Source organism: Acinonyx jubatus, chromosome X (assembly GCF_027475565.1).
Source record: "Acinonyx jubatus isolate Ajub_Pintada_27869175 chromosome X, VMU_Ajub_asm_v1.0, whole genome shotgun sequence".
Classification (NCBI taxonomy): domain Eukaryota; kingdom Metazoa; phylum Chordata; class Mammalia; order Carnivora; family Felidae; genus Acinonyx; species Acinonyx jubatus.
The window spans coordinates 29,439,022-29,453,769 of NC_069389.1; the positions used below are offsets into that span (position 1 = coordinate 29,439,022).

Here is a 14,748-nt window from a genome sequence, read left to right on the forward strand (position 1 = left end):
CTTATAGATAAATTCCAGGAAAAAACATGAAGAGTGTTCCTCAGTGTATACATATTTTATTACCTGATCCACATCTCCAATTGACTAATATAGATAGATTATAATATTCAAGTAATAATCAAGCAGATGTACCTCTATTTTATAAGGTGGGTCATGCCAGGTACACATGAAAATATCTGGAATATAGTTAGAAGATCTCTCAAGTGGCTAAAATCTTGACCATTTCTTGTGTAGTTAAAGTAATAAAACACCATCTGAGGACATGTAAATGGCACTACGTTATGTTCACTGATTTAATCAAAAGAAGGCTGACCGCACATTCTTACTGATGGAACTTTGATGGATTCATTCAAAGAGCTACTATAAATCTTAGCTTATTTTCTAGTAACTAGCAAAAAACTTTCCAGAATCACTTCATATTATGGATATGAAAAATGCAGAGTAATCAATAATCTCAGTTCTCTACTAGTGCTGGCTTAATCTTCCTACATGGCTACTAAGGCAACATTTGTTTCTTTTAAATAATTAAAAATTCACAGAAAAAAAACACACATATAATCAGCTAAAATACATGTTCCTGCTAATTCTACTTTACTTGGCTAATGCCCAGCTTTGGAAGGGTGGGCAAAAATTTTCCATATTATTACTATTTATAAATTATGCCACTCTAACCCAAATTATAAAATATAAGGTATTAATTTATGTTAATCATATCTCTTTAGAATAACTTATATATTCATACCACAATCCACATTAAGGTCCAAATTTTTAGCTAACATTAACACTAGCTATTAAGTCATAATATGTACATACAAAGGTAGGTATACATTCACTACATATATACATACCATTTTTTTTTAATATTTATTTACTTATTTTGAGAGAGAGAGCAGGCAAGCAGGGAAGGGGCAGAGAGAGAGAAACCCAAGCAGGCTCCGCACCATCAGCAAAGAGCCTGATGTGGGGCTTGAGGCCACAAACCATGAGATCATGACCTGAGCTGAAACCAAGAGTCACACGCTTAACCGACTGAGCCACACAAGTGTCCCCACACCATGGTTTTCTTTCTTTTTGTTTTTTTAAAGTTTATTTATTTCTTTTGAGAGAGACAGAGACAGTGCAAGTGAGGGAGGGGCAGAGAGAGAGGGAGACAGAGAATCCCAAGCAGGCTCCACACTGTCAGCAGGGAGCCCAACATGGGGCTCAAACTCATGAAACTGTGAGATCACAACCTGAGCCGAAACCAAGAGTCAGAAGCTTAACCAACTGAGCCACCCAGGCACCCCTTCTAACATGTCACTGAACCTATTGCAAATTATGAAATGAATTACTATTTTATAAAAATAGTCCTATTATTATATTATTACCTGTTCTCTCTTGTTCATTTGACCCAATAACACTCCTTTTCAAGAAGACAGTCTGAGGGATAGATAACATCATTCAGCTATGAAATAGTTTTATAAGACCTAGTGTCCCATACATAGGTTTACTCCAATGAACTCATTTAATTCAGAATGTAATCAAACCACATATATTTAATAGCATGGCTAGGAGAATCACCACCATGGTTTATAATAAAACAGTGTCTCTGGGAGAAAAGAAAGTAGATTTTTGGTTCTGCATAGAATCTTATTATTCCTATTTTCATTTCCCCCTCCTACATTTGTAACAACTGAATAAACTGAGTATGTTTTTGTCATCTTGTAGCTGTAATCTCTGAAGACAAAATGATTACTAAAGTACTCTGATGTGATCAATGTATTTACCAATCTATAATGATATAGGAATTCATTTTCATAATTTGGAGAATTGTGTACCTTGATTCATTTATAAAATTTTTTTCTAAAAATTAGGGGCTGTTACCATGAAAAAGGAAAGAGAATTAAGGGAGAAGGGCCACACTGGGAAAACCGCATTTCTCTACAGCATAATTGAGGAATACATTTGTTTAAGGACCAAAGTAATGATTTAGAGGGAGAAAAAAGTATTGATAATTGACAGAGACATGGCAAAATAGGGAAAGAATCACTGTAAATACATTATTTTGGACATGGAACTGACATGTCCAGTTATCATTAATGCTTTTAGTCTTTGGCAGTTATTTATGATATAAGGAATGCTAAGCAATTACATGTACAAGAAAAAAATATTCCCTGCCACCAGAAGTTGCTCTCAGTCCAGCTTTCCCCTTCTGCTCCAGGCCAGGGACTTTACCACACACACAAATGGAAGAGTAATTCATTTCAATAGTTTTTGCCCCCTCAATTTCCAGTTTCAACAGCCTCTCCCCTTTAAACAGGGCTGCCTTTGGCCTCACCTTCCTTCCCAAATCCACCAGTTAGTCCACAACATCTTTAATTCAGGTTCTGTAAAAGAATGCTAGGTTTTGTCTTTACACTCAATCCTTCTTCCAATGCACACACACACACACACACACACACACACACACACACGTGCTATACAAATTCATATTCCAATGTTTTTGAAGAATCAGCACTTTTCTGGCAGTCAAGGGAGAAAATCAAGGGATAACACTACTCAATGGAGAACCGAGTCATAAAGGTAATAGCATTTGCCACATTATTAATGAGCCTTTCCTCATGAGTTGCTTGTCATGTAGCACAACCTACATAAGCAAAAGTGAAATGTTAAATAATCTTTCTTACTTAAATAATATATCTAAATCCATTCATTCATATTGGAATAAATGAAGTTTAGAATCATTTTGGCATAAAGCTACATAAAGTATCAGATATTTCCTAGAAATTTGAAATTCCCTAAATAGGTTGATCTGACTTTAAACGTTCAGAGATGTTTTTGGAAAATGGCAAAAGCCTTCAAGAAAATAAGTCAAAAGGACACTGTTTATTTTTCATGTATAAGTAAGAACTGAAGAATTAAAAGCTCAAAGGGAAGATAATAAATGTGAATAACATACAGGCAGCACTTGACAAAACTTCTGCTTTTATAAGTTATGCTTTTCACTGAGTTTTAACATTTGCTGATTGAGGTACATTTTTCTGAAAGAGGAAAACACCAAATAAGCCATTCAGAGTGTGGAAGAAAAGTTTACCAAATTTAAAAATGAGAGTAAATTGGTTACTCATGTCAAATTATAAAGAATAATGATCACATTAAATATAAGCTTATCCTATTAACATTCTGGGTTAATATTACACTAAGATATGGAGTCATAGCAAAATGTTAAAAAGATTATGTTTTTTTCCCCATAGGAAAACTGGTTTCCCTAAAAACATAATTTTAAAAGTATTATGTTTGGAAAGACATACACTTGTGTTCAGTAAAACAAAGTATTTGCAGCTTCAACTAAGACATTCTGGATCTTTAAGTTGTAAAAATAAATAAAGGAATCTCCATCTAAAATGGAGCTGGAAAGCCCTGAAGGGGGCACACTACCACTACCTCTCACTGTCAACTGCAGACCCCAATGGGAAGAATGCGACCTTGAATTCCTCAGCAGGAAAAAAACAAATTGGTTTTTTATCCCAGCAAGAGGAAGGAAAATTGTCTTCTTGCCCAGCAACACCAACAGCCAATGAGAAACCCCCACACTCAGTCAAGGAGAAGTTTGAACTCTCACCCTTCTACAATGGACTTTTGTTCTAAACAGCCCCTCCCAATTTCCTTCTTTCATCAGTAAAAGTAAGTTACTTTCCTTTGCTCTCTAGACATGCATATGGTTTGTCATAGTTTGCCTGTCTCAAACTGCAATTCCTCTGCTATTTGCAAATAAACTCGTTGTGCTGGTTAAATAACTGGTGATTTTAAGGTTGACAAGGTTAACTGACATAGTTTCACTAACTCTATTTTCCCTAAACATAATTGCTATGTAGGAAAATGTACACGAACTTCTGTAGTAATTTGTTTCTGTGACAACAGAAGTAATGATTTTAAACAAAATATTACTGAATACACTGAATAGTTCAAAGTAAATAAATTAGTATATATTCTATTGATTATCAACTCAATGACAACTAATTTTATATTGGTCATATTTGCATTTTGTTGGTGAACAAAGTGAACTGAAACAGACTCTTGAGCTATGATATTAAAGTCAATGTCTATTGCCATCATTCAACATTCAGCACAAAGTTTGACATATATTACATCCTAAATACTTACTGATTAGATATATGGTGTGTTTGGGATATTCTGAGTGTACTCTAGCTGTATTTGAGAATTCCATGGATCTGTTCTTTTGTTTACATCTAAATTAAAAATTACTGGAAGCATTTTCAGGATCATCTTGATTTCGTCATAGCTCAATACAACCTCACAAACTCAGTGTCCATATTTGTTTGTGTGCTCTAAGTCAGGCTGTGTGTGACTGCTGTATGACTGGCATGTCCTAGTGTAAAATGACAACTGTTCTATGTCCACACTTTTGGTCATGTTGACTTGTTTTACCAGCTGCCGAGACTAAAACCCTTTAATTTTTTTTAATGTTTATTTTGAGAGAGAGAAAGTGTGTGCATGAGTAGGGGAGGGGGAGAGAGAGAATCCCAAGCAGGCTCTTGACACAGGTCTCAGTCTCACAAATTCTGAGACCATGACCTGAGCTAAAATCAAGAGTCAGATGCTTAAGTGACTGAGCCACTAAACCACCCCTAAAACTTCCTTTTAAAGTGATGACTGGAAATGAACAATAGTTTAATAGAATGAAACTTCAGCACGTTCAGTTACTGAAATTGAGACTTTTAAAAAAATTGTTTAATGTTTATTTTTGAGAGAGAGAGAGAGAGAGAGAGAGAGAGAGAGAGAGAGAGAGAGAGGAGGGGCAGAGAGAGAGGCAGACACAGAATCTGAAGTAGGCTCCAGGCTCTGAGTTGTCAGAACAGAGCACGATGCGGGGCTCGAACTCACGAACAGTAAGATCATGACCTGAGCCGAAGTCAGACACTTAACCAACTGAACCACCCAGGCTCCCCAAATTATTCAGAACTAATACTTCATGAAATAAGCTTCATCAGAATAAAGTATCACCTTGCTTTACACGTGTTAATAAAAAAATAACATAGACGGACAATATTTAAATGATGGCTTCTACAAACTGAAAGCAAAATTACATTATGAGCCATTATATTAACTAAAGTGTATCAATCATTTCAGTAAAGAGGGGTCAAGAACTAATATGATGAATGTATATTGGGGCATATAGGCATGCCATGGCACACCCAAAAGAAAACTTGCATGTTAGTAACTAAATCTAGTCTCAGTGAAAAGTGATTGTGTTTACACAGACAAAAAACATAATGTGATGCATGACTGGAATTTCTTAACTTTAATTTTATTAGTTTTATAGTCTTATTTGCATATATTTATAACAAATATTAGTAAATGAATATAAATAAAATCTAAAAATTACTGTTTATTTGTATATATAGTTATAAAATCATACATTTAAGCATACAGATTTTTATGCCTAGTTTTATGTTGATGCATGTTAAAATAAAACTATAATTGTAATCTGTCACCATTGGGTATCTTTGATTTTTTTTTTTTTTACTTCTAAAGGAAACAGTTTAAATACATATTCAACATCCATTCCGACACATTGTTTTAATTTGGAAAAATTAGACTAAAGCTTCTCTTAGGCCTGTCAATCCTTTAATTCATATTTTTGAGCCCCTACTATGTGAAATTTAGCATCAAACAATTAAACATTCTTTGTCTTAAAAGAGCTCATCATGGTCCAGCAAACGTTCCAAACTACCTAGAGAAGAATCAGTTCAGACTGTCACTTTCTGCTTTTACAAGATGTGTACTTGAGCATATTACATGCTCTCTAATTCACAATTTCTTTACCTATAAAATACAGGCGATAATAAAAACTAACTCAGAGAGTATCTGTAATAATGAGATAACAGAGTCAGCAGCCCAGAGACAGATCAATATTGACTTTAGATTGATAGGTAATATTGATTTTAGATTGATACATAACTTTTTAAAAGTTAATTTATTTAGAGAGAATACAAGCAAGGGAGGGGCAGAAAGAGAGGCAGAGAAAGGATCCTAAGCAGACTCTACGCTATTAGCACAGAGCCTGATGTGGGGCATGAACCCACGAACCACGAGATCCTAACCTGAGCCAAAATCAAAAGTCGGACACTTAATCAGCTGAGCCACCCAGGCGCCCTGATACTTTACTTTTCATTACTCCTCACTAAATGATTTGTTTATACATATGCATGCACACACACACATACATGTATACATCTATCTATATGTATGTGTGTGTGTTATGTGTGTGTGCATATATATATATATATATATATATATATACTGTGTATATATATATACATACATATATATATATATATATATATATATATATATATACACACACACGCACACACACACACTTTTATTTATGGAGAGTGACATAAGCCACCAATGGCTCCTACTTATGGTCTAATTCCCTATGAATATACCATAAAGCCTATTGTATGTATTAATTTTTTTAATGTTTATTTATTTTTGAGAGAGAGAGACAGAGCATGAGAATGAGCATGAGCATGAGCATAAGCAGGGGAGGAGCAGAGAGAGAGGGTGACAAAGAATCTGAAGTTGGCTCCAGGCTTTGAGGTGTCAGCACAGAGCCCAACACAGGGCTTGAGCTCACAGAGTGTGAGATCATGACCTGAGCCGAAGTCAGATGCTTAACCAACTGAGCCACCTAGGCACCCCTGCATGTATTAATTTTTAAAGAATTATATGGTACATTGAATAGCACTTCACTGCAACAAAATGCAAATATGAGTTTATAGAACAAGTTTCTATGTTAGTATCTATAAAAGTACCTAGCATATAATAGGTGCTCACTAGAAATATACTGAATGAATGAACAAGGGTTAATCACTAATATTGTGTCAGAACTTATTATTAATGCTATAACATTTTTAAGTGATAAAGAGAAGTGAAAGTCAAAGAATTTTCACCTCTTATGGCACTGTAAGTTTTATTTGTTGACTCTGCATTTACTATGACTAATGCTGTGATGGTTAATTTTACATGTCAGCTTGACTGGGCCAGGGGTACCCAGATATTTAGTCAAATATTATTCTGTGTATGCCTGTGAGGGTATTTTTCCATGAAGTTAACATTTGAAACAGTAGAGTGAGTAAAGCAGATTTCCCTTCCTGATGTGAGTAAGCCTTCACTCATTTGAAGGCCTGAAGAGAACAATGAGGTGGACCTACCGCCAAGTAAGAGAGAACCCGTCCATCCTGATTGGCTTTGAGCTGAGAAACTGATTTTTTTTTACTACCTTTTTGACTTGAACTTTCTGGGTTTCTAGCCTGCTGGTCTTTGAGCTACACCATCTGTTCTCCTAGGTCTCAAGTCTGCCAACTGTAGATTTTGGGACTTACTAGCCTCAATAATCACATGTAAATCCTTACATTTATACACCCATACACATATATATACTAATGGTTCTGTTTCTATGCAGGACACTATTACTAATACAACAAAAACACTGACCACAAACATTTCAAAGAAACCTTTATCTTATATTCCTATGGTGATATTTTTAAGAAACATGATCTGCTTTGAAGTTTTCTCATTCTCTGTATTTTTATATTTCTCATTTTAGAAAAACTGAATGTAATGCTTTCATTTATACTTATGTATATTTATTTTGTAGAAATTTGAAGTTCCAGTTCATACTTCTTTATTGATTTCCTTTAGAAAAGTTGGTTTTTAAGTCTTAAGTTGCTCTTATTTACAATACATATTTTACCATTACCTTCTTTCCTTAGGAGGTAATGATGAGGAATGAAATATTACAGAATTACCACTATCACCCCTTAGTAGTCATTCAATAGTATTATTATTTTAAATATTTGAAGAGTATAATTATAGAGATAAATTAGTTATTAAACAATCTTAAGATATAATGAGAAAATGTTCTAAAAAATCAAGATCTCTTCTGCTTAAACAGATTCTTACAGTGAAGTCTACAATGGAATCTTCCAAGAAAATTTTGAAAGTCTACAATTATATTAACACCAAACCCTGGTGTTAAGAAAATACAGGATACAATTTTCTCATTGAGAAAATGATCACGTAGTTCTTTTCCATGTGTAGTGCCATTCTATCATTAAAATCAACTTATCAAGTAGATGTTTTTCTCTTTATTTACAGAATCAACAATCACATGCCTCTAAAACTGCCTAGGTAAGTTTATATTGTGACATCTGATATTTGATCTTTTGTTTTCATCATAAACAATGATTATAAAATAGTACCAATGTTCAAAGAGAAATAAAGAGACCAAAAATTACTGCATTAATTAAAACCTTGGGATTAAGCCTTTCTATGAAAATAGGCATTTTATCCTCACTTTATCTGAAGGCACCTATAATATTCTGTCACTCTATCTTGTACCTTGAGAACAGAGAGCACATTTGATTCTTCTGTATATTTGCAGAATCAAACACAGTGTCTGACACATATTTGGAATATCTAAGTGGTTGTTGACTTAATGCACAAATAAATAAATTATAAATACCTAGGTTAGTCTTATGTCTCCCATTAATATATCCTTGAATTATAAGAATATATTGTCTTCTAAATTTCCATATACATGTGTAATATCTTGTATGTATGTATTTGCAACAATAAGGGGGGAAATAAGGCAGCTTTGTGTTTGTTTAGTTTGTTTGGCTTCTCCACTAGAATGCAAACCTCATCAGAACAGAGACTTCTCTCCTTGTTACTAATGTATGCCCAAATCGCAGACTAGTGCCTGGGCCATATTAGTTAATCAGTAAATATTTGCTGAATGACTGAATGAATTAATGAAAGGCAGTCTGAGATCGGGGGTATTCCCTACCACTGTGTCTCATTCTATAGAATATAACTGGGAGAGAGAAAAAAAAAAAAGCTTCCTGAGTGGCAGTGAAAGTACAGATGAGGTTGGAGGGGAGGAACATATCCACATGGTCAGTGGTGCTTTTTCTAAGAATGCACCTAAACTTTTGTTTTCTGTGAGAGAAAAGAGAAATCTGAATTTACCCAGGAGGAAGGGAATTAGCAAGCCAGGTAAGAGGGAGTGAGCAAATCCAGGATGTCAGTGAAGAGATCACTGACACTGTCCATATTGGGATCCAGACAGGGCAGAAGGAATGTGTTTTTAGGACTAAGCTGAAAGTTTATGAAATGGGAGAGAATAAAGGGAATGAGGAACAAGTGCAAAAACAGTGGAAGATCGAGAGGTAGAAAGACTCGCTGAGATTTTGGAGGTGCTGTTCTGCTGGCAGAAAAATCTGAACCTGACCACGAATAGGAGAGAAGTGAAGTCACTGAAACTAGTAAGGTCTAGGAAGTGAGTGAGGAGGCTATCAGAAGTGTCAACATCATGGATGTTGAGCCACAGAGGATAGCTGCCATCCAAATAAAGCCTTATGATACTAAATATACGAATGATACCACAAAAGCACCGTATTTAGTGCACAATCACATCAGGACAGTATTCATGTAAATTGTTCAAAGAAACCATGCATGTGATTAACTCAAAACCGTTGCACTTACATTCGTGAGTAACATTTTAAAATATTAAAATGCTCAGCACAGTGTCTCGCTGTTCTCCCTGTCACTCAGGCTCCTTAAAACCTAGAACAGCGCTCGAGCTCCACCGCGCCCCAGCCCCGCCCCCTAGCCCCTCCACAGTCCCGGGCCCCTTTCCCTCGGACCACAAAAATCCTTTAACGGATCCTCACCCCTCTCCCAACTCCTGGGTAATGGACGGACCTTCCAGTTCCAGCCCAGAGCTCCAGAGCTGCTAGGCCAGGAGTGATGAAACTATGCAATTAGATTGTGGTGACGGTTGGCTAACACCATGAATATACTATAAACCATGTAGATACTCACTTTCAAAAGGTGAAAGTTATAGCATATGAATTGTATCTCAAGAGTTATTTTATGAATGTTTGAAAAAAACAGGTAAAAAATAAAAAATCCTGTGGTTTTTTCTCATGAAATATATTCACATATCACAGCAATATATTAAACTATATTAAATATATATTTAAAAAAGAGATTTAAAAATGGCTTCAAGAAACGTGGAGCTGCTCTGGGCCTCGTGCCTCACGCAGGCACAGATGGCACGTTGAACACGGCGCCCCGCCCACCACCCCCTCCCTCGCCTTCGTGACCACGCCCCTTCAACTAACGGATTCGCATAACGGATTCAAACCCCTACCTCCGGAGTAACGGACCTCATTCCAGCCGCATCTCGGAGACTGCCGCCGGGCCTTGCCTGGTCGGCTACTCTGAAAAAGCGCCGGAGACCCGCCGCCACCGCCTTCGGCCTTGCCGCCCTCGTTTCTGAGCCGCCTTCGCCTTGGTGCCAGCGCCGCCAGCCATGGCCACCGCGCCGTCCTCTCAAGTGCGCCAGAACTACCACCCCGAATGCGAGGCCGCCATCAACAGCCAGATCAACCTGGAGCTCTACGCCTCCTACGTGTACCTGTCCATGGCCTTCTATTTCGACCGCGCCGATGTGGCCCTGGAGAATTTCTCCAAGTTCTTCCTGCGCCGGTCCCACGAGGAGAGCCAGCATGCCGAGAAGCTGATGCAGCTGCAGAACCAGCCTGGGGGCCGCCTCCGCCTCCGCGACATCATGAAGCCTGACCGCGACGACTGGGAGAACGGTCTCAACGCCATGGAGTGCGCTTTTCACCTGGAGAAGAGCGTGAACCAGAGCCTGCTCGACCTGCACCAGCTAGCCACTGACAAGAACGACGCCCGTCTGTGCAGCTTCCTGGAGACCAACTACCTGAACGAGCAAGTCCTGGCCATCAAAGAGCTGGGGGGCTACATCACCTGCCTGCGCAAGATGGGGGCCCCGGAAGATGGCTTGGCAGAGTACCTCTTTGACAAGCTCACCCTGGGCAACAGCGACAAGAACTGAGTTGGGACTGCCTTCCCATAGCCACAGGGTGCATGGTAACTTCCCCTGGTCACCATGCCGAGCATGCATTTTGCAGTATTGCACTTGCAAAACGTCCCAGTTTTTTTTTTATTCCAGTTTTCCATAAATGAAATTATTTGGTTTCAATCAAGTTATTTGGTTTCTGAATAAATGAAAGTCTCTAGTTGATTTGTGTGCACATCTCTCACCTTTTAAGTTTTAAAATCAGTAACGAGGAGTCCCTTTGCCCACCCAACCCCACCTGTATGCAGCTCAGGATCTCTTAAGATGGAGGGAGAAGGTATTCCATGGGACCCTGGAAAATACAGTATTAATCTTACCCTTATAAACGATTTGGGTATATGAGGATGGGGGTTGAATGGGGTGAGTTTGGGCCCTGATGAATGTGGGTATATGTGAATAGTAAAAGTATAGGAACATGGCCTGCTGATCGTGACTGCAGTTGCCTCTGGGGAAGAAGTGAAGGGAACGGGATTGGGCAGAGTTTAAAATAGAGAGGGTTTTGGCTTTATCTGAAATGTTTATGTTCATTAAATAATACAAATGCTAATGGTTAAAACTGTATAGCAAGATGGAGATCTCAGAAGTCAGAATGTCAGAGCACTTCTGACAACCTTATCCTGGGCAACAGTGTTAATAGGAAACAAGTCTTAGGCCAGCTTCACCCTACATACTGGTAGTAATTTCCTGTGGTCAACGCCTGCCATACATGTTGCATTACAAAACTACCACTTATGTGTGTTTTCTTTAATTTGTATCATAGGTATATCTGTATATGTGTATGTGTATGTGTATATGTATTCATTCCAGCCAGCAGCAGAGTTCATTGTCAATCTCCAGACCAGATTCTGAATGTTTGCTTAGAAAGACACTCTTTGCTGAAAAGCACTGCATTATTGGAAATGATATAGCTGCTTTCTAGACCCTTCCTAAGCCAGGTTGTATTTCTGCCTTTGGGTTTCATGAATCTAATTTTGATTTAGTTTTTGTTATTTGCTATCAGGAAAACTTAAACCGAGGCACCTGGTGGCTCAGTCAGTTGAGCCCCCAACTCTTCATTTCAGCTCAGGTCAAGATTTCACAGTTGGTAAGATCGAACTTTGTTCTGTCAGTGGGGAGCCTGCTTCTCTCTCTCTCTCTCTCTCTCTCTCTCTCTCTCTCTCTGCCCCACCCCCTGCTCATGCACACTCATGTGCAATCTTTCTCTCTCTCAAAATAATTAAACTTTTTAAAAAAAGAAAGAAAACTGAAGCCAATATATCTTCTTCTTATCACCACACCTTTACCAGGTTCCACTGTAATTATTTCCAGTAGAGTATAAAGCTCCTCTAGAGCAGTGACATTTTCTTCTTTATCCCCAGTATAGAGTCCATTGAAAGGAAAAAGAATGAAAGCATGGAAGGAATAAAATTTTTTAAATTACCTGGATGGAAATACAGAGTAGTTGAAGGGGGCTACCATAGGCATCCCTTCTCACCTGAAAGTATTTCCTTTATAATTTACAGCTTTTAATTCCTTAGACCAGCCTTCCCAAGACATCAGTATCAGCCAGTGCCACAAACTATTGGCACATGTTCAGTGAAAAATGAAATCATAAACATATACATATACACATATATAATGTTTGCATTTGTTGAATTAGCAGGATTTTTTGTTTTATTTTTAAGTTTTTGTTTACTCTGGAAATTCTAAGTTTCTAATGTAAAAAAATATATACACAATGAATTTATGACAAGGGAATAAAATATTCACCATTTCCCAAATATCTGATCATGGGATCCTTTTTCTATGAAATCTCACAGAACAGTATTCTAAAGAAAATAGATTGAAAACAACATCAAAAGATCTCATTGTATGTTGTTCCAGAAGCACATGCCTGGCAGCTAAACCTCACTCTCTTTCACTAAAAAATCACCATGAAAAACTGGAATCTTTGCTGTGAAGTTTCTAGCACAGTAAGTTTTAAGGCAGAAGTGTAATATGGAGAGTCCTCACCATGACACTGGATAGATATCACACACCTTCCATTTTGTTTCCTGATGGATAACTCCCAACGCTGTATTTTTCCATCATATCCTAATCTCAATTTGTAAAAGAATGACTTCTGGAAATGATAACATTGATAGTTCTCCAGTATTTAAACCTAAGTTGAGCGAAGGTCCAAAGCTGCTAAGTAGCTTATATTATTCACCTATGTATTCAACTCACCAGCAGAATTCTTAATTCTGATTTTCCAGATTAGATTGCTGAATTTTTGTCAGTAATACACCTTTTGGTCAAAAGCAGTTGGTGCCTGAATTTTCTGGAAATGAGTTGGCCGTTCCTCTTTCCAAAGCATGCTAAAATCCCTCAAAATGCACATATTTAATTCTGAGAAAAAAAATAAGGCATATATGCTACAAAGCATTTAATTAGTAAAGTTCAAGGTTGTTAAATTAATATATAATGAGCAATGTGCTTAGTGTGCAGCACCTTACACCTCTTTTTCCTCCAATGGAGGTCATCAACACTGTCTGCGTCATTATTTGATTTAGGTTGAGCACCCTATTGCAATGCATTCCTCTACAGGTTCCATAGAGGGTCTATCACGTTTCTCTCTAGGCCTAAAGTACATGATACAATTCTATAGACTGAAGATGCATTATTCCCAAACAAGAGTGGGCACAAGGCAGTATCTAAATGTGAACTCTTGCAGATTTTTTTTAATTTAAATTTGTTCCCACAACTAGTCTTACGTATCAATTCTCATGACACCTCCAACAAATTTGATAAAGTACCTATTTTATTCTCAGGCAGATATCAACAACATACAAAACCACTATCTCCTATATAAGGAAAATATTCTATCATTTTAATAAATGATTATATTATGCTAGAAAATAAGGTGATTAAAGTAAGCTTCTCGACAAGAAAAGTATTTCAGTCTGGCCCACATTATTAACCACAACGTTCATCTGTTTACTGTGTGGCTACTTAACTTGATTCAATAAGCATTCATTTTAATAAATGAGTTTGTGCTAGGGAATCAAAGTTAAATAAGACATGAACTTAGCCTAGTTAAACCAGATGTATTAGCATTTTGCCAATTTTCTATGAGTAAAATACAAGTCCAATATGAGATTATTTTAATAACTAATTAAATCAAGAGTATAAGTAGGAAGTGTTTTCATTTATCACTCTCCACTTTACAAAGAGGTATGCTACACAGCCACTCAACAAAATTTCACCAAGAGAATGTAGCATTTTTCAGTAATGTATGAGGAAGAATATAGGCCAGCTATTCTTCCTCTTAGAACAGTCGACTGTAAACAAATCTAAAGCATCATCATAATGACAACCAACTGGGTAAATTATGCTGTCAAAATAACATGTTAAGAAATTTCCTCCTTCTGATAATGAGGGATGTTACCTGAGGGGGACAGAAAATTTGAGAAAGAACAATGATGCAACATGAATAACAGATTAAATTTGAGCAAATAAAGATTCCTCATTTGTTTACATATTTTATGCTGTTGTCGCCTGGAGACAGGAGGCACTTGAAGGTCTATTTTACTATATATACTTGAAGGTATATTTTCATTCATTTACATGAATTACCACATTTCTGCTTCATCACAAGAGGTGGTGTTATTGTTATCCCCATTTTACAGATGATCACAGTGAACTCAGAGATACATTAATTCTCTGATGTCCCACAATAAGTGGCTGAACTTGAATTTCAAGTTGACATAGTCTAACTTGAGGATCTAGGCACCTAACCATTAGTCTATACGGTAATAACTAAAGGAGAA

At 37.0% G+C, this 14,748-nt stretch overlaps 1 protein-coding gene across 1 annotated transcript; it reads left to right on the top strand.

Moving 5' to 3' along the window:
- Positions 1-10,212: 10,212 nt before the first annotated feature.
- Positions 10,213-11,083, top strand: LOC106987839 (ferritin heavy chain-like). Its single transcript, XM_053202223.1, has one exon. The coding sequence runs from the start codon at positions 10,388-10,390 to the stop codon at positions 10,934-10,936; it is 549 nt and encodes a 182-aa protein (XP_053058198.1). The 5' UTR covers positions 10,213-10,387; the 3' UTR covers positions 10,937-11,083.
- The last annotated feature ends 3,665 nt before the right edge of the window (positions 11,084-14,748 follow it).

Excerpts from the sequence above, each read along its gene's own strand:
- LOC106987839 (XM_053202223.1), top strand. The coding sequence starts at position 10,388 with ATGGCCACCGCGCCGTCCTCTCAAGTGCGCCAGAACTACCACCCCGAA.